The sequence below is a fragment of the Mauremys mutica genome, chromosome 8 (genome assembly GCF_020497125.1).
Source record: "Mauremys mutica isolate MM-2020 ecotype Southern chromosome 8, ASM2049712v1, whole genome shotgun sequence".
In the NCBI taxonomy this organism is placed as follows: domain Eukaryota; kingdom Metazoa; phylum Chordata; order Testudines; family Geoemydidae; genus Mauremys; species Mauremys mutica.
In genome coordinates, this window is record NC_059079.1 from 657266 (window position 1) to 676851 (window position 19586).

Here is a 19586-nt window from a genome sequence, read left to right on the forward strand (position 1 = left end):
TCTGCTGGGGGGAGGGATAGCTCAGTGGTTTGAGCATTGGCCTGCTAAACCCAGGGTTGTGAGTTCAGTCCTTGAGGGGGCCATTTAGGGGTCTGGGGATTGGTCCTGCTTGGAGCAGGGGGTTGGACTAGATGACCTCCTGAGGTCCCTTCCAACCCTGTGATTCTGTGATTGGCTCTGGCTTCCTGGGTGTGCTGCCACGTGGCTCTGAGGGCTTCATGCCCTTAAGAAAGGCTCAGACTCCAGACCCCGGCCTACAGCCCCACCCACTCTACATCGGGGTGTGGAGGTGGGGTGGCCGGTGGTGGAGAGTTCGGTGCCCGCTGACCCACAGCAGTGCACTGCTTGGTTGGCAGGCTGTCTGCTCCCCTCCCCTCTAGCTGTGGGGCCTGGCAGGTTGACAGCCACCCTAGGCAGCTCAGTGTCCCGGGCAGCCTTTCTGGGCTTGTGGCTGAGGAGGTGATGCCACCAGCATGCAAGGCAGGTTGCTAGGCGCCAGGGCCCATCAAGTCCCAGAGGCTGGTAGATGATGAGGGCTGAGCATGGAGGGCAGGGCTGAAGCAGATGGGGCAGGGGCAGGCTCAGGGTTAGCAAGGGACCTGCTCATGTGGCTGGAGGCAGAGCGCTTACAGTGGGTGAAGCCACGCTGGGCTGGCACGCGCCCACTCCGAGACAAGGCTCTGCTCTCCTGCCGATGTGGCTGGGGCCGCCTCCCGTCGCTCAGTGGGGTGCTTACCCTGGCACACCCTTCACCCCTCTCCTCCTCTGCTCCCCAGCACTACTTCCAGCAGGGTGGCAGTCCCGACCTCGATCTCTACCTGTACAACAAGCCCGGTGGCCAAGGCACTGGCGGCAAAGGTACTGGGTGCTGGGCTCTCTGGCATTGGGTGAGGGGCTGAGCAGCAGGGAGCTGCTTTCTTGTGCGGAGCGTCCCACAGGGATAGGAGGCAGCGCGTGTCCTGTGCGCAGAGTGTGGATGTGGGGCCGTGTGGATGTGGGGCCGTGGGGAAAAGGCCCGTCATGGCAGCTGGGGCCGAGCACAGCTTGGAGAGGGTCCCCTGCCCCATTCCATTCCGTTGAAGTGTTGCTGCAGCGCAGCTCTGGGGCTGGCTGGAGGCTCCTTGGACATGGCTGAGCAGCAAAGCAGTAGCTCCTGCGGTGCTGGTCCCCGAGGGCCCCAGTGTGCCCTGCCCCTCAGTAGCCCAGGTCACTGTTCACCCAGCTCTGGGGTGACACATAGCTGGGTTCCAACAGGTAGGGGGCTGGGGTAATCCTCAGGGTTCAGGGTCTTGGGTGGGGAAGGGCAGGTCCGCGGGGTGCAGGCGCCTGGCGATGGGGACCCTTGAGCTGCTGAAGATGAGTTGTGGATGCGGTGCCCTGCCCTCTCTTGTGGGCTGTTGCAGGAGAGCCTGCCCGTCCTGTGCTTGGTGCTGGTCCCTTGTGCCCCTCCTGTGCTGGGTGGTGGTGTCCCGTCTCTGTCTGCCTGTGGCGAGGCTGGTGTGGCCCTCTGTGCCCTCTGAATGCTCTTCTGTTGTGTAGGAACCATGTCGGACCTTGTGCAGCACCTGTTTCCGCTCTCCCACTTTCAAGGTAGCACCTGTGGTTCGTGTTGCACTGAACCTCTTCCCCTCCCCCGCACCTGGCCCCTCCGGTTCCTGCAATGGACTGGTTGGGTTGTATTGTGGCTTCAGTGCTGACTCGTCTTGTGGCTGTGTGACTCCCAGGCTCCCTCTTCCCAGCTGCCTGTGGGGTCAGTGAGCAGAAGGCTGCTGCTGCCTGCGGCCACAACCCTCAAATCCCCTGGAGAGAGAGTTCTGCTGCTGGCTCCCACCCCCCACTCTGCAATGGGAACACGTCTCCTGCCACCAGGGCATGCTGCAGGCAGTGCCCACAGGGTACAGGCTCCCTCCACGGCTGTGTCCACAGGGCCCTGAGAGGTCACCCTGCACCCCAAGACCCAGGTGGCTGCACTGGGGGGTTTATAGTGGACAGCACCCCTGTTGGAGGGGATCCGGTGAGATGGGGCTAGGTGAGTGCTGCGGTCTGGCCAGCACTTCCAATGGGAACCAGGGTAGGAGGGCACAAAGTCCCAATCTCCGTCATCGTGGGTCTGGGTGGGAATCCTGGCAGGAAGTGGGGGGACCGTGATCTCGGTCGCTGTCTGTCTGGGCTGTGCCCGAGAGTGGGTTTCCAGTTTCAGCTGGGCCTTAGACATCGTCACACCAGCAATGGTTAAGGCTGCGATTTTCCTATGGAAGTCAGAGTCCCTGACTTCACGAGACCTCCATGACTTCAGCCTGCGGTGGCTGGGGGCTGCAGGGTCCACCCGTGGCATGAGGCAGCAGGGGAACCCCGAAGCTCCTGGCTGGTGCGGGTGGCAGGGAGGACCCTGCGGCTCCTGGCTGTGGCGGGGAGAGGGGCAGAGCTCCAAGCTGCTGCAGGCATCAGGCCCAGCCACAGCAGGGCCCTTGCAGCTCCCAGCTGCTATGCCCAGTGTGGGGACCCCTCTGCTCTCATAATGGGACTGGCAGCATTGGCATCTGGAGGAGCAGCGAGCCCCCTGCAGGCACACCAGTGGGTCTGCTCTGGTGTACCCCAGCCTGTTCCCCTGCTCCAGAGCATTGTGCCTGGATCCTGGCTGGCGCCTCGTGCTGGGGCAGCCCATGGGAACCAGCCGTCTACCTGAGGCAGGCACTTGCAGAGTGGGCCTGAGGAATCAGGCAAGTCACAGAGCTGCATGGCTAGCCCTGCCCCAGGGAGGGGGTAACAGCCCTCCTGATGCAGGCAGAGTGACAGGTGGGGACCACCCCCGAAGGGGTACGACAAGTCCCCCCCATCAGAGGTACTACCCCTTCCTGGGCACCCCATACACCCCATGCACCATCTGCAGCAAAATGTGCACCTCGAGAATTGGCTTGTACAGTCATCCGAAGGCACACCATGAGACCAACAATAGATGATCTGCACAGATTTGTCATCCTCGGCTCGATGGACTACCAAGAGAGAGATGCAGGCAGACAGGGACCAGCCCTGGGTACTGTGTCCCATTCAGGTGTGCACGCGTCACAGGGATGGAAGGTGCAGGAGTCCCGAGGAGGACTGGTGAGCTGGAAAGCCTGCCAGGTCATGAGAGACTAAAGGAGCTCAGTGTTGGCAAGAGAGAGGGATGACTGGAGCACGTCTGAGCACCCTGGGTGGAGCCTCGTGTTCCGCTAGCAGAGGGCTCTTCAGGCTGGCAGACAGGCCGAATGGGCTCCGGGGCGGGAAGCTGAACTAGACAATTCGGACTATAAACAAATTAAACTTTGGACGTAATTAGCCATTGCTCTAGCTCAGAACGAAGTTCTGGGCTGGATCCAGGCATCCCAGGGGAGATTCTCTCTGGCCTGCTACACGCCTGGTCAAACTGGAGGATGATCATAGTCCTTGGTGAACGTCTCTCATCACCCACCTTGCTGGGAATCTGCCACCGATGCTTCAGTGCATGTCCTGGGAAGGGCAGGCTGCAGGGAACCGATCAGCGCTCTGCTGCCATCCCAGACTGCAGAGCCCTGACATGTGGGCACCAGGAAAAGGCACCGCCTCAGCACCTCCCTGGGCTGCCAAGGTGGGCGCTGCGCTCTGGAGTGTGTGTAGCAGGGGGCACCGCTTGCTTCTCTTCACCTTCCTTTGTGCCCCCTCCCCCAGGGGAAGTGGCCCAGCACAGTCTGAGGTGCAGCGCTAATGGGGTGAAATGGGCTGGGGGAGCCCAGCCCCCGAGGAAGATAAAACCCTGCCGAGCCGCTGACTCCTGCTCCGCTGAAAGCATCCCCCGCCCCCGGAAAAGGGGTCACTGCCTCCAGTGCTGAGTGGGGGCAGGCCCCGGCCACCTGCTGCCCTCCCTGGGTGATGGGCAGACCTGGTGACCCACTGTCCCAGCTGGGTCGCTGGCACCCATGAGAGTGACTTTCTGCGCTCTGCAGGGGAGAGCGTTACCCTCCTGTGAGATGGATTGGGGCAGGGCCCTGGCGGCCCCTGTGATGGCCACTGTTGCTGACATGTAACTGGCACACCTAGTGCATGGGTCCTGTGTGTGTTCACGTGCCAGCAGCTGTGTGGTGACTTGCCTGCCTCAAGTATCAGAGGGGGAGCCGTGTTAGTCTGGATCTGTAAAAAGCAAGAGAGAGTCCTGTGGCACCTTGTAGACTAACAGATGCATTGGAGCATGAGCTTTCGTGGGTGAATAGGTCTGACGAAGTGGGTATTCACCCACGAAAGCTCATGCTCCAGTACGTCTCTTAGTCTATAAGGTGCCACAGGACTCTGTTGCTTTTTGCCTGTCTCAGTGCCCTTAAGTGCAGGTTCCTGGGCCACCTTGCGCATACTGCCCCTAGGAGAGATCTTGTCCTTACCCAGCCAACTTCCCCGCACCCTCTCCCAGTTGCCAGGGCCCTCCTGATGGTCCATGGGGGCCAGCTCCATGTCCAGAGACACAGCAGTGTGGGGACCCCACACAGGACGATGTGTGCAGTGGACACAGTGCTCTTGGCCTCCTTTCCTGCACCGGCGCTTCCTGCATGGGCTGCTATCCACAAAATAAGCGTGGTGCTGCCGCTCTGGCTGTTGGGAGAGCTGCACTGGGAAGCACAGCGTGGGGTTGGGTGCCTGAGTTATGGTCCCAGGGCTGGGCTGTGTCACCTGTTGCTGCTGCTGCCTCTCTCCCACTCGTCCCGATGGAGACTGCAGACCCCTGGGGACGAGGCCTCTGGCTGTGTGTGGCACAGTGGGGCCGATCGAGGGTCTGGCTCCTGCCGTACAAAGAACTAACTGCTTTATGCCCCGCACCCCTCACTCTGTCTGCCCCTGCAGGGTGGGTCCCGGAGGGGGTAAAACCCCAGGCTAAGGCTCAGCTCTTCAGAGTGAGGCTGCAGGCCTGAGGCCTTCCCAGCATCACCACCAGGAGCTACAGGTCCTGCACCACTGTGCTGGCCCAAAAGGGGCTACTGACGAGTGTTGGATGCTGGCATGGAGAGGAGCAAGGACACCAGAGCCCTGCCCCAGGAGTGGGGAGGGCATGTCCTAGCCAGAATGCTGCGGGGACGTCCAGGAGCACACTGAAGGGCAGGGGGGAGCTGGTGCAGCATTTGGGGTGGGGGGTTTGAGGGCAGCATAGCTGGACTCCTTGCACCAAGCCAACAATACAAATGCAGCATGATGGGTACATGACCCACACACACCTCCTCCAGGCATCATGTGAGCATCTGCAGCCCATCCCCTCTGCTCGCCTAGGCCAGGGACCCTGTCAGTCTGCACCAGGCACTCCTGTGCAGCTGTATAAGTGTGGGAATGCTAGAGTGGCAGCAGGACAGACCCAGCTGCATTCCTCTGTTGGCTGTGGGCACTGGCTGCAGTGGCAGCTCTCGGCAAGGGCCCAGAGTCCCTGTGGGCTGGGGGTGTCCAGTGCAGGGTTGACACACAGTCACTCGGGCTCTCCTCTCCTGCAGGAATTGCGTGCATTGCTCTGTCATTCGTGGATGAGCACGGCAGCCCCCTCTCACTGGCACACTGGGAACGGTCTAGTTCCCTGAAGCTGCCCCCGTCCCTGCCTGGCACAGACCTGCTGCAGGATGCAGACTTCGAGAGCCTCACTGCAGTCAGCAGGCACCATGCTGAACCTGGCACCCTCAAACCAGGTGGGAGTGCGCATGTTCTGTACTGGAGCCGCTGAGCCTGGGCAGGAGCTGCAGCCTGATGGGGGAGCTCTGGGCACCGTGGACAGTGGGCTCAAGGCTCTGTGGGGAGGCTGGGTGGGGAGCCCCTCCAGCCATGTCCCCAGGATGGCTCGCTGGAGCTGAGGAGGGCCTGCTGTGCCCAGGGGAGAGGACATCGTGTAGCAGTGGGTGTCTCTGAGCTTGGGGAGGGGGAGGTATCATCCCTCTGCAGGGGCCATGCAGCTCTGGTGACTACCCTCTTCCCACAGCTGCCTGCACCCTGGTGCGCTTGGACGTCTGGGAGAAAGGGAACATCAGCCCCCTGCAGCTGTCCGAGAAGCTCCGCAGCGCCGTGCGCCATGCCCTGTGCGACGCAGTCATGGAGTTCCGAGTGCTGCCAGCCCCACTCTGCGTGGAGGCCGCCTGCCCGCTGGAGGAGCTAGGCAGTGGGGGTAAGCTCTGGGGCAGGATTGCTGCCATCTGGCTGTGGGGTCTCTTCTGGGTCTTCTCGCCACGGGCAGCTGTGGGGCCAGGACCCCCAGCTAGCTGTGTCCTGGAGCCCAAGGGGGTAGGATGGGCCCCAGCCCAGGAGCCAGTGGGAGACTGGCCCCTTCCCCCTGGCCAGAGAGATCTGGCTCCATGGGGAGGCTGCTCCGGCGCTGGGTCCACAGCCTCCGTCCAGGTTCTGATGTGCACTCTGTCTGCAGGAGGCCTCAGGAGGACCGTGTCGGAGACCAAGGGGCTGGCTCTTCCTGCGGGCAGTGCTGGTGCCAGTAGAGTGCCCCCACCCCCTCTGCACTTCACCTCAGCCCCCAGCTCTAGCTCTGGCGAGCCAGTCACACCCACAAACAAGATGGGGCGCCGGAGCTTCTGGGACATGCTGGTACTGTCAGAGGGACGTGGGCTGTAGCGGGGTGCTCAGCCCCGGGGCTGGGGTCACAGCGTGGCCTGGGAAGGGAGGAACTGGCTATGCTGGGATGGCAGTGCGGGGGGATGGGCCTACAGCTGGAAGTCAGCTGGGATGGGTGGGCAAGGGGAGGTCAGAGCTTTGCCCCTCTCCACCCCCTCTCGTGCCCCCTCCCTCCAGAGTAAGGCTGACACTTCGGAGCTGGGCAGCCCCAAAACCACTGATGACATCGTGCTGGAGCGGCCAGAGGAGAGTCGCACCCGGCGCCGCCACAAGACGGAGAGCGTCAAGCAGCATCTGAGCCAGGAGCGTGCTTCCGCCACGGCCGAGCTGGAGCAGGCCCAGAGGCAAGTGCCCCCAGCGCTCCCTGCACGGCCGGCCGGCTGTCCCCGCGGCCGGCCGGCCGGCTGTCCCCGCGGCCGGCCGGCCGGCTCCGCACCGCGTCTGGCTGCCCTTGCTGCTGCTGCTGTGTGCGTGGCAGGACTCTGAGCAAGAGGGGCTTTGGCCCACTGGGCCCGAGGCTTGTGGTGACCCACACGGGCATTGCGCATGGACAAGGAGTGACCAGACATCATATGTGCCGGTGGCGGGCAGGCACCACATTCACTCATCCCTCTAGCTTCTGCTTTGTGCTGCCCCGACGTCCGTCTCTGGCCTCGGCTGCATAACTAGTGCCCTGCTCCCACAGGCGCCAAGTCTGCCAGCTCCAGGAAGGGGAGGTGGGCACCATGCACCCGCTCTTCAGTCAGACCTGCCGGCAGTGGATGGCGTTCATGAGTCGGCTGGGTATGTACCACGGGCCCATCTCCCCTGCCTCCGAGGATGGGGCTGGAATGGGGCTCTTCTCCCCGAAGCTTTGCCAGTAATCCCTGTGTAACCATTCCTTCCTCTGGCCCACGCTGACCCTGCCCTGTGCCTCTAACCCAGCATGTAGGTGCTGTTTGTTTCCTTAAAGGCACCATGTGCCCGGGGTATGGCATAAGCAGTAACACGGCCTCCGACCGATGGCCCTGCGCTGGCCAGCCAGTGCCTAGTGCTGAACACATCAGCCTGGGAGACCTGGTCACTCTCCCCAGCCCATCAGGAGGGCTCGATATTGGAGAAGCTGCTAGGCATCTGCAGCCACAGGGCACCTGCCAGAGGAAAGAGGCCAGAGCGCAGGCCCCACACCGTGGGCTGGAGATTCGGGCACTGTCCAGCTCCACAGAGGAGAACTGTGCCTTTGGAATACCTGCCTGAGATCCTCGCAGCTCCTCCCAGTCCATGCCCTCTGGCTCTGCCAAGTGCATCCCCACTAGGGTACTTACGAACACTCTCTGAGAAACCGGCAGGAGGCCAGTTCCCTCTGCTCCCAGCAGGCTGCTTTTGTAGCTGGGTATGTCTGTGGCTCATGCCGCTTCTCCTGGGTGGGGCAGGGTGTCCTTCGGTGCAGCAGTGCTCGGTGGAGATCGTCTCCCGCTTCCTGCTCTCCTCCATCCTGGAGGAGGTGGTGAGCCTGGTCACGGCCCTGGCGAGCGACACCACTCTCAAGGTGTTCCAGCAGCACTGGTGAGTGTCGCACCGGGGGGATCGGCCGTGGGGTTGGGAGAAGGGCCCAAGGAGTCGGCTGCCCTGAGCTCGGCTGGGAGGTAGGGTGGGGGGTCGCTGCCAGGCTCCCTGTTGCAGCTGGCAGGTATTGGGTGGGGCGGCTCCTGGCGGCCAATGCTCTCTGTGGTGCTCTCCCTTGCAGCTGCCCTCAGGGTGCCACCTTCCTTCCATATAACCCCCATCAGAGCTCCAGTCCTCGGCCTGCAGCCATCAGACATTTCATCCTGCTGGGACGCAACTTCCACCAGTGGCGCTACAAAACTGAGCAGGGTGAGTGCGGGGCCGGGTGCAGGCATTCTGGGGGGGCTGCCAAGGGGGCCCCAAGCAAGCAGTGTTGGGAGAGGGCAGGTGCCCAGGCAGAAACTTCTTGTGCCCAGCTCCATGCCCACAAGGCATTTGTTCTCAGACTTGCTCGTGGCCCCTGTCTGACTTGTCTCACCCCAGGGGGTTCCCCCAGGTGGGACTCAGGCTTGGGCAGTACAGGCTCTACCCCAAGGAGCAGTTCCCCTCTCCCAGTCCGCCTGTGTCACACTGAACACGCCACGTGGCACATTCTCCAGGAGGAGCCATTGCTCTGTGACACACTCCAGGCAATGCGTGTGGTGCAGGCTGTGCCATGCACCCCTCAGGCTGGCACCAGGCGGCTGCTCCAGCCCAGAGCAATGTGCAGTGGCTAAGCAGAGGGTAACTCCTGGGCCAGGGCCTCCCGAGGAGTTTTAGCCTGTCTCTGCTTTGCCAGAATCTCTCAGCACAGCGAGGGGTGGTGCGCCGTACGGAGAAGGGAAGGCCAGGCCCATTCCTCTTCCTCACAGACAGGCCCTACAGGGACTGCAGGGAGGGACGAGCTAGCGCCCCTGGGAACACGCTGTGCTGGTCCCAGACATGCTGCTGCTTCATCAGAGTGGTTAGCTGGCTCAGACGATGCCCACCCTGGCTGGCCTCCCGTGGGGATTCTGCCCTTAGTCCCCATGTGGGACAGAGTGAGGTGCCAGCGAGACAGGCTCGGAGCTGGTGCTCAGCAGAATGTGGAGAGGAGCAAGAGGAACTCCTCCAGCATCGGCTCTATCAAAACTTCATCCTCCACTGAGAGAATCTCGGGGGGCTGCTGCTCGGTGAGCGGGTGGGTGTATGTGCACCTGGGGTCCAGTCCTCCCCATTAAAATTCCAGCCTGGTTTCTGGCTGGCTGCAGAGCTCTGGGGCTCTGACCATACCAGCACCCAGGGGTGAAGCTGCCAACACTGGTGTTCAGCTCATGCACTCTGCAGGAAAGCTCTTCGGGAAGGGTTTGACCCTCCCATCATGTGCCCAAGACCCTGACGGAGCCAGGGCAGATGAGGCCTGATGTTCCTGACTAGAAACCACATCTGCTTCCCGAGAAGGGCCAAGGCCAGTGGCTGTACAGTGGCCTGAGCAGGTTTTGCCATCAGCTCCCCTCCAGCCCTCAGGGTGGGCTCCAGGCCCCGGCTGGGCACTTTGCAGCTGCACACCTTCACTCCTGCAGGGCACTCTTCCAAGCCACACCCAAAAAGTAAGCGCCGACGAGGAGTGTCCACCAGCCTGGTGCTGCTCGTGGCAGATGTTGCACACAGAATGCGCAGTGCCCAAAGCTGCCCTGGGTTCCCCAGGGTGGGGTGTGCTCATGCCCCTGGGCCTGGCACCTTGGCTGGGGAAAAATAAAACGGCTTTCCAGCGCCATTCACTCGTGGCTCCAGAATGTGGGCACCTGCTGTAAATTGCACAGGTCTGTGACCTGCTCGCATGGGGGGTGAAAGAGTGAGCAATGCTGATGTCTCCGTGATTATCGCAGGCAGAGGCACTAACCCCTTTGCGCTGTGCAGACCCCTTTCCGCAGCAGCTGCACAGGTGTCATGGCACTGAGGTTTCCTACAAGCTGAGAGTGGCAAATGAGAGCCGCATGGGAGAGGTGGCACTGCATGGTGCCAGCCTGACCCGAGCCCTGCTCCTGTCTTGCCTGACTCTCCGCCTTAGCCCTGCCTGGAGTCAGGGATGTGCCCCGGGCCCATCTTTGGCTCAGGACTGGATGAGGGGAGGGGGCCTTGGCTCCACCCTGGACTTGGCATGGCAGCATCACGGGCCCGGGCTATGCTGCTCCTTAGTGGCTGCTTTGGGGACCGGCCTGGCAGACAGGGCTGGGGAGCACAAGGGGAGTGCTCCTTACAGCTTGGTGGCACTCAACGTTTGATCGTTCCCTACATACCCACTGAAATGTACCCACCTCTGGGAGCGGAATGGGTATCAGACATGGGCACAGAACACTGCAGCCCAGCATGGGCCTGGGCCAACTTTGCCAAGTCGCTCTGGGATCTCAGTGCTGAGGGTGGGGCGTGCGCTGGCACGTGTGGTTGGGGATTAGGCTGGAACCTAGGGTGCAGCCCTCCTGGCCAGCTGTGTCTTGGCAGGCTGCAGCGCTGATACGCTCAAGCTGGGTCCTGGCTAGTTGCTGTCATGGGCCTCCTTCCTGAGAACAGGGGGCCTGTGGTGCCCAGGGTCCTGCCGACGCCTCCCTGCAGAGTACGGGCAGTGATCAGCAGGAAGGCACATGGTGTTTCTCTCTGGTCTCTTTCAGCCCACAAGGGGCTCCAGCACTTCGAGGCCGTGGAGCTGAGCTTGACTGAGAAGGGCTCCGACTCCAGCCCCTCACTGGCCCCACGGCAGAGATTCCTTCTCCTGGAGATCCTCGACAAGAAGGTGGGCACAAATCCAGCCTGGCCCTGCAGCCTCTCCGGGCAGGCCTGTGGGTGAGGGCCTGGCTCCTCACAGGGCCCTGTGTAACAGTGAGGTGGGGCAGAGCAGGCAGCCGAGCCAGGGCAGTGCTGGGCAGCTGCCTCCCTGTCTGCCCTTGCACGGCAAACCCCGTGGTCTTTCTGTGGCCTGGTGCTGCCACCCCGTCTGGACGGGCATGCTGATAACGGCCATTGTTCCCAAGGGCCCAGGGCCAGCCTGTGCTCCCAGGCGCCTTGCAGTCAGCAGCGTTGGGCCCTCATGCTGCAGAGCAGGTGTGAACACCAGGACACATCACCGTGGTGATCAGCTGGGCGCTGAGGTGGTGCTGTGCCCCCCATCCATCCTGTAGGGGAAGCTGGCTGGGGGTGTAGCAGCAGCAGCCCGTAGGCTCTTGAGTGACAGCGGCCTGGCCATGGCTCAGCTGGTGCCCCCCGCTCCCCCCCCCAGCAGAGCTCTCACCAGCTCCCTTCCCCTCTAGCTGATGCTCTACACCTACAACTGGTCCCCGGACCTGGGCAGCTCCTTGAACAGCTCACTCACCCGCCTGCTGCAGTGGCAGAACGCCCGCTCCCACATCGTGCATTGCCTCCTCAGCCAGAAACTGGGGCTCTTCCACCACTACTGCTACCTGGACACACCCTGGCATGAGGACAGCAAGCAGGTAATGGCACTGCCAGCCCCACAATGCTTTACTGCTGTAGCGCCCACCTGGGCCGCTCACAGGTCACCACGAGTGTCTGTGTACAGCCACAGTTCTGTTCGTCAATTCTAACCCAGAGCCAGTCCGCAAACGCAAGGCACACGCTGGCTCCCAGCAGCCTTGGTTACTACCTGTCAGGTGACCCCAACACACTCCCAGTCCCGAATTCCCCCCCAGAAATGTGTGTGCTATTCTGGGCAGTCCGGATAGGTCCCTTGTTCCTGCATGGGAACAACATAGAGCAGCTTGCCGCCTGCAGTGGAGCTACCCCCAGAGCTCACAGCATGGGACTAATTTTGATTAAGGAATAAAACCAGTGTCTTTAACAACAGAAGATCGGATTTGAAGTCAGTACCAGTAATGAGGCGTTAAAGCCAGAAGTGGTTACAAGAGAAATAGATAAAACACATTCTAACCTTAAACTAGCCTTGGTTCAAGGTGAAATTCTTACCACAGGTTTTCAGTAGCGATGCTGACCAAGTTTCAGGTCAGGCTCTGCTCCTAAGGTCGGTGGCTCTTTTTCTGCTCTCTTACATGAAGAGAGAGAGAGAACTTGGGGTGGTTTTGTCCCTCACCTTTATAGGTCAGTCTCCCTTTGAAGTTCATTTTCCGGAGAGTGACCCCTAGATAAAGATCTTTTGGGCTCAGAGAAAGGAGACATGGAGTCTGGTGGGAAAGAGGTTTCATGCTGTTTGCTAAGATGCAGAATCTGTTTGGCAAGGAAGGGGGTCAGGAAGAAAGAATGACTGCTTGAGAGGTGATGGCGTAGGCTACGTTTTAGTCACGGGTATTTTTAGTAAAAGTCATGGTCAGGTCACTGTCAGTAAACAAAAATTCATGGCCTGTGACCTGTCCATTACTTGTACTAATATACCCCTGACTAAATCTTGGGAGCTCGGGGGGGATCCCCGCTGTTGCTGGGGGGCGTTGGCGGGGCTGGCAGGGTTCCTACCTGGCTCCGAGCGGCTCTCTGGAAGAAGCGACATGTCCCTTAGCTCCTAGGCAGAGGCGTGGCCAGGGGTCTCTGTGCACTGGCTTAGTGGCGCCCATTGGCCAGAAACTGCAGCCAATGGGAGCTGTGGGAGCAGCGCCTGCAGGTGGAGGCAGTGCATGGAGCCACCTGGCTGCTCCTCCGTTTCTAGTAGCCGAGGGAGGGACATGTCGCCACTTCCGGGGAGTCCCTGAGGTAAGCGCCAGCTGGAGCCCTCACCCCCTCCTGCACCCCAACCTCCTGCCCCAGCCCTGAGCCGCCTCCTCCCACACCGAAATTCCTGCTGGGGTGGGGTGTGGTGACCTGAGACTGCCCCAGCAGCGGCCAGTGCGGCTGACCCAGGGGCTGCCAGAGCTGCTCAGGTGGCCCCCGGATCAGCTGTAATGATCACTGCAGAAGTCCCAGCAGTCCCAGGAAGTCATGGATTCTGTTACTTCTGTGACGAACTCGCAGCTTTAGTGATGGCCCATCAACTTCGGTGACACCTGGCTAGAAGCGTCAACTTGCATCCAACGAAGTGGGTATTCACCCACGAAAGCTCATGCTCTAAAACGTCTGTTAGTCTATAAGGTGCCACAGGATTCATTGCAACTTGTCCATTGTCTTTGAGAAACCCGTTTACCCATTCCTCAGACTTGTCTGGTAAACACACGTCAGTCATGATTCCAACTCATGTTCATACGTTTACGTGTCATGTTGCTACATGCGTTTCATCATGATATTACTGACCAGCAAGTTATTAGTTTTCAAGTGATACCTCACCAGGCCTGTTCCGTACACAGATGACTACACTAGTGTGAATCCAGGGTGCATTCCATCACACTCTTTTTTTTTCTTTTTAAGACCCTGCTGAAGGGAGCAATGGGTGGAATAGCTCATTTCCTCATTGTTTTGGTCAACAATTAGACCTAACATCCAACATATCAATTTTGGTCCATTGATTTCTGATCCCACCCTGTTCTTGTTCACCATGCGTGACCTTAATGCAGTCCTCAAGTTCTATTCGGAGGCCCTTTTGTTGGGACTAATTCAGCGCGTCTGCCTTTGGCACCTTTTCCCACCAACTGGTTCTTATGAACTTTCACTTACTTGCAGTTCGGGTACAGTTAATCACAGCAGCAGGGGCCAAGGGCATGAAAGTGGGAGGCAGAGGCGGCTCTAGGCACCAGCAAAGCAAGCAGCTGCTTGGGGCAGCCCATTCGCAGGGTCGGCAGCCGGCAGGGATCCAGCCTGGGAGCTGAGAACCAACAGGGGGCCCTGGGAGCTGTAGTTCCTTGGTTAGTTCCCTGCCTATAGAGCCAGCCCTGGAGCAGGGAAAGAACTACATTTCCCAGCATTCCCTTGGCCGCTATCAACAAGAAAGAGGGTGGGAGGGAGTATGGTAGTTGAAACCTCATGCTGCAGCTTGCTGTGAACGGAGAGCTCACTGCTAGAGCGGGGTGGCACTGTGAATGGGGAACAAGTGTGCCCAAGGAGTAGAAGGCTTTGCCCCAGATATCCCCTTCAGAAGACATCCCCAGACTGGATTAGGGATACTGGTGTGACCCCACCTTGCAGCCCTCAAAGAAGGAATTGGGTGGACTAAATGGACAGTGCCCCCCTCTATCTGAAGCCTGGCAAGGGAGGTACGTGGATCCCACTAGAATTTAAAATGAAAAGTAAGGGAGGGGAGGCTCTGGACCTGGGCAGCTTTAGATACAGTACCAGGCACGTAGGAGGATTTCCACTTCTGAGCCATGGAAGCAGAAATTGACTTTTCCTTTCCAGATGTAGCTAATATTCAGAAAGGGAATCTAGCACCTGCCTTCCAGATTTGAACACCTCAAAATTCAGGAGTGCTCAAGCTGAGTTTGGGCAGCTGTTACTTCATTTCTCCCAAATCAAATATACTGATCCCCTGTAATTTGCTGTAGAAAAAGTAGGATAAAATTGAGCAAGAAATGCTTCCCAGTGGTTTTTAGGACTGGAATTGCTATTTTCAACAGCCATTGACTTTTTTTTTTTAAGTTTTGTTTGTTTAAGGAAGACAGTGATATTGCATTGGCAAATTCCCCATAGAAAGAAAGAGTGGAACAAAAGAATAATAAAGGCACCTCAACTTTTCCTCATTTATGTAGGACAGTCTTATAATATGCATCCAGATATCCTCCAATCACACAAGCTGAAAATTGTTCCACTTTACTGCAGTTCTGTAACCACATGGAAACCAATCCCGTCTGTGTTCTGTGCACATCCAAAATTCCTGCTGAATGACCCACCCTGGGAGCGAGTTACCAGTGATCCAGGGCTGGGGCAGAAGGAGGGTGCAGGTGGCAGGGGGTGGGGGGAGAGCCCAGGGCTGGGGCGGCGGGGGGGGTGCGGGTCAGGTGGGGGGGAGAGCCTAGAGCTGGGGTGGGGGTGGGGAGGGTGGGGGAGAGCCCAGGGCTGGGGCGGCGGGGGGGTCGGGTCAGGTGGGGGGAGAGCCTAGAGCTGGGGTGGGGGTGGGGAGGGTGGGGGAGAGCCCAGGGCTGGGGCGGCGGGGGGGGGGGGTGCGGGTCAGGTGGGGGGAGAGCCTAGAGCTGGGGTGGGGGTGGGGAGGATGGGGGAGAGCCCAGGGCTGGGGCGGCGGGGGGGGGTGCGGGTCAGGTGGGGGGGAGAGCCTAGAGCTGGGGTGGGGGTGGGGGAAGAGCCCAGGGCTGGGGTGGGGGCAGCCAAATTTTTTTTTGCTTGGGGCAGCAAAAAACCTAGAGCCGCCCCTGGTGGGAGGGATGGGCCATGCCAGGCTGGGGAATCCGCTGCCTATGGCAGGGGCACCTTAGAAGTAGGACTGGGCAGAGCCCTGGGACTAGGCTGTTGGGCAAGGTCTAGAGGGGCGTTCAGGGGCTTTCCCAGGCTCGCAGTGAGGGGCGTCTCGGGGCTGTCTCTTGCTTACCTAGGAGCCAAACCCCTTCCTGAACTCCACCCTGGAGGTGGACGCCCTGATCCGGAGCTCGAGTCCTCCCCCCAGCAAGGAGCAAGGCCGGCTCGGCAGCTCCACGCGCAGCCTGCCGTCCCTGCACTTCCCGCCTGACATGATGCCCTTCGACGAGGCTCTGCGAGATGTCACCACCCTCAAGGGCGTCCCCCTCGGCCCAGAGCTGGGGCCACGTGACCCGGTGTCTTGGCATGGTGCCCAGTTCCTGGAAATCAAGAGCCTGGAGAGGAGAGGTAAAGGGGGAGCCCCCCAGCTTGTCCAGCCCTGGGCACTGGTTTCTGGGGATGGGGGTGCTCACAGCCACAGCATTTCAGCCTCCCCTGCTTTCCAGCCCTGGCCTCTCCCAGCAGGAGTGTAGGGAGCCTGGCCCGCAGTTCAAGGGGGGTTGGAGGCTTCACTCTATGTGGGGGGACGGTGGGAGGGGCCTGGCTCTGGCTCCCATGGCTGCTCCTTTCCCTATCAGAGCTGGAGAAGCAGATGAAGATTGAGAATCTCTTTGTGACGTGGCAGCAGAGATCGGCACAGTCCAACATGCCCATCGGTGTAAGTGCTACCCATCAGCATGAGCATCCCGCCCCGCTCTGACATGGTCACTGCCCCCAGGGGCAGGTGGAGGGGTGGCCGGGGGCATAGGGACATGGGGTGAGGGGAGGTGTTGCCCCAGGGGTGGGGGATCCTGCATTGGGACTGGTGGGGGGAGGGTTGCAGAGCCAGTGGTCCCCCTGGGCAGGTGGGTTGGCCCTGAAAGGGCAGGACTCCCAGCATGGGCCTGGGGGAGAAGGGGGCTCCCATGGGCCGTGGGGGGGCATGGGCCACCTCCCTGCAGCTGTGCCCCTTGTACTGTGCAGCTGGCAGACCTGGAGACCCTGAAGCAGTCCTCGCGCCTGGTTCACTATTGTGCCACACCACTGCTCTTCGACCCAGCTTTCCGGCAGCAGATCCAGGCCGACCAGCAGGCGAATCTGGAGGGGAAGGTGAGCGACTCACCAAGTGGGGGTTGTGCTGTGACGGGGCCCACCCTGCCTGAGCTGCAGCCTTGTCCCAGGGAGGGAGCCAGCTTCCCCAGAGCTGGAGGAGGGGCTCTGCCCCAGCTGTGCAGGGCCAGGCCACTAGGTCAGGCGGCCCTCGGAGCTGTTCCAGCACTCGGGGGCAGCAGCTGAGCAGCTATCAGCCAGCAGGTCCCTCTCCTCTCGGGCAGGGCAGCGCCTGCTGGCCGTTCTCTACCGCAGGTGCTAGCTGCCCCGGCTCCCTTGTCTTTCAGAAGCGCCATCGCTCGAGCGACTCAACGGCGTCGGGGCGGGACCGGAGCCACAGCTGCGACTCGGCAGAGGTGCTGCCCTGCAAGCTGAAGGAGGAGCCCTGGCTGCAGGAGATGTGCAATGCCTTCCTGCAGCAGTACATCCAGTACCTGCAGAGCATGGGTTTCATCCTGGTGCAGGTGCGGCCCCCCTCACCCGCCCGCAGGTCAGTGTGACTCAGACCCCCCCACCCTTGTGCATAGTGACGCCCGGGCAGGCAGGGCATGTTTGCAGGGTGACTCTGGTCAGCTGACTTTGTTCTGTCTGCTTTGCAGTAGCACGAGCCGGATGCGAGCTCTGGCATTCCTGGGCACTGAGGGGAGAGGCTCCTTCTCCTACAAGCCCAAAGCAGATGGGAGTCCAAAGGTGAGAGCCGAGTGTTAGGGCAGGCATGGGTCACTGCTCTACTCACATGCCTGCTCTTGGCTACTCACCAGGCTGCTGTAAGCAGAGCCAATCACGGGATCCTGGAGGTTCTACGCATCCCTCTCCTGGGGCCCTTGGGCATGCTCTCAGCGCGCCCGTCCCGTATCTAGCACCCTCTTCTGCAAGCCAGCAGCCCCCTGCCCAGTCCCTGGACGCAGTTCTGACCCTTCGGGCTCCTTCCACAGCTTATTCATCCCCTCTCCCAGAGCTCCAGCTTGGGGGGGGGGGGGTGTTCTGGGCCCAGGTGCCTCTCACGGGGCACGTGAATAGTGTAACACACAATGCAGTGTGATGCTCTGCTTGTTGCATGAGGAAAACCTGCCTGTAGGAGACTGGAGGAGCCCAGTCTGTGGCGGTGAGGGGAATTGGTCGTGGCTGCAGTCCCACCTGGGGGGGAGAGCTCCATAGCAGAGGGCTCCTCTGCTGGCTGGGAGCAGAAGCGAGACCACCCAGACTAGAAATAAGGCACAAATGAAGCTGTGAGGTTGATTAACTATCAGAACAACTCACCCAGGGATGTGGGTGGAGTCTCCAGCACAGTCTCTTCACCCAGACCAGGAGTGTCTTTCTGCGAGATCTGCTGTAGCTCAGTGTGTCTCTACACTTAGAATGCTACAGTGGCACAGCTGTGCCATTGTAGCATGTCAGTGTAGGTGCTACCTATGCCAACGGGAGGAAATCTGTGGGTAGTCCGCTTCCCCAAGAGGCGGCAGCTGGATTGGCAGAAGAATTCCTCCATCAACCTACCATTGTTTACATGGGGGGGGTTAGGTCGGCTTAACTTTGCTGTTCAGAGGGGTGGATTTTTCACGCACCAAGTGACCCAGTTAAGCAGAGTAAATTGCCCAGGCCTCAGCAAGAGGTTCTGGGCAGGAATATTTTTGTGGGGGGATGTCTCTGTGCCGGGCTGCGGGGGAGAACAGCCCCTCCGGTGTCCGGTCAGGCTTAGTCTCCAAGTGCCAGTGAAACCACCATGGCCCTAGGTTTGTTGTAATGCAGGTTACGGACCCTTGACCAGAAACCTCCTCCCAAGGTGGGGGCCTCCAGACAAGTCTCCTCTTCCCCTTCTCTCAGATAAACAGACCGAGCCTCAGGTGTCCATGGGTCTCCCTCCTGACTCCAACAGTGGGGGGAACAAAAGCTGGCTCCAGAGGGAGGGATGCCCATGCCAGCTGCATCTCCTAGTTGGTGCCGCCTGGCTGTTGGCATGGATGACGGCTGCTGATGGGCGCCAGCACCCACCTGCCTTCTGACCAGCTCTCTTCCTCTTCTCTGCAGAGCACAAGCCCCCCAGTCACCACCTACCACCTGCAGAGAGCCCTCCCGGGTGGCATCGTGCTCATGGAGCTGGGCTTCCAGGTGAGAGGGCAGGAATCTGTCGTCCCCACCCGGGTTCTCTGTGCCCAGCTCACTTAGGGCTCCCATGGACCTTGTGCGTAGTGTCTGCAATGGCGGGCTGCAGCCAGCCTGGGGCCTTGTTCTCATGTGCCAGCCATGCTCACGCTGTGCTGGGCGCTGCCCCAGTGCGGGCAGGCACTGCCCCCACCCTGAAGAGCTAGCTGCTGAAGGAGACGAGCCCCGCGTGGCAGGTGGGAGCGGAAACGCTGTCTAGACAGAGCTGTCCCTCGTCTGGCCCTGCCCAGCGCACTTCCTCACAGATCAGCCCAGCAAGGGCCTGACATGCCCAAGAGGCAGCGAGGAGGGTAGTGAGACAAGCAGGGAGGGCATAGGGCTCGGCCACGCCCCAAGGAGAGGGCTTTCATGGCTGGTTGGGGCTAGAGTGGTGAGGCCACAGATGGGGGAAGGCCCAGGCCGGGAGATCTTACGCCTGGCGCAGGGGAGCTGAGGCAGGATTGGGGTGTGGTCTGGCTATTTGCACAGGATCCTGCTGGCCCTTTGGGAGGCTGTCGGCAGCAGGGCCATGCCTGCCCATGGGCCGTGTGCTTAGTGCGCTCTCTCCCCAGGGCTGTTACTTCTGCGTGAAGCAGTATGCGCTGGAGTGCTCGCGGATCCCCATGGGCCAGTCCGTCAACTCGCAGGTAACAGCTGGCCTGCGGTGCTTGCTCCGTCCTGGCTGCTCCGTGCCTGGGCAGGCAGGGCTGGAATCTCCAGCCTGCTACCTGCCGGGACAGGAGGGCAGGACTGCAAGGGCTCCGGGTAGCACTTCCACCTTTCCCTAGGCCTGGCCTGGGGTGGCTGCTCGGGGGCTCACTGCCTGCAGTAAAAGCAATAGCTCCTCTGCTTCACGGGAACAAGGAGGGAGCAGGGCCAAGAATGCACATGGACCG

At 60.6% G+C, this 19586-nt stretch overlaps 1 protein-coding gene across 11 annotated transcripts in view; it reads left to right on the top strand.

Annotated features, from left to right (window-relative positions):
* Positions 1 to 19586, top strand: part of SZT2 (SZT2 subunit of KICSTOR complex) — a 79346-nt gene that overhangs the window by 53284 nt on the left and 6476 nt on the right. For 8 of the 11 annotated variants that reach the window (XM_045027418.1, XM_045027429.1, XM_045027428.1 and 5 more), the window contains 18 exons: positions 777 to 858; positions 1540 to 1590; positions 5484 to 5672; positions 5960 to 6142; positions 6398 to 6573; positions 6778 to 6944; positions 7286 to 7383; positions 8013 to 8145; positions 8327 to 8454; positions 10773 to 10894; positions 11409 to 11591; positions 15537 to 15807; positions 16038 to 16117; positions 16423 to 16548; positions 16836 to 17038; positions 17148 to 17238; positions 18577 to 18657; positions 19263 to 19337. In XM_045027418.1, coding sequence (XP_044883353.1) covers positions 777 to 858; positions 1540 to 1590; positions 5484 to 5672; positions 5960 to 6142; positions 6398 to 6573; positions 6778 to 6944; positions 7286 to 7383; positions 8013 to 8145; positions 8327 to 8454; positions 10773 to 10894; positions 11409 to 11591; positions 15537 to 15807; positions 16038 to 16117; positions 16423 to 16548; positions 16836 to 17038; positions 17148 to 17238; positions 18577 to 18657; positions 19263 to 19337 — 2439 coding nt within the window. The remainder of the gene's footprint in view (positions 1 to 776; positions 859 to 1539; positions 1591 to 5483; positions 5673 to 5959; positions 6143 to 6397; positions 6574 to 6777; positions 6945 to 7285; positions 7384 to 8012; positions 8146 to 8326; positions 8455 to 10772; positions 10895 to 11408; positions 11592 to 15536; positions 15808 to 16037; positions 16118 to 16422; positions 16549 to 16835; positions 17039 to 17147; positions 17239 to 18576; positions 18658 to 19262; positions 19338 to 19586) is intronic. The other 3 variants (XM_045027424.1, XM_045027426.1, XM_045027430.1) reach the window with 1 other exon arrangement.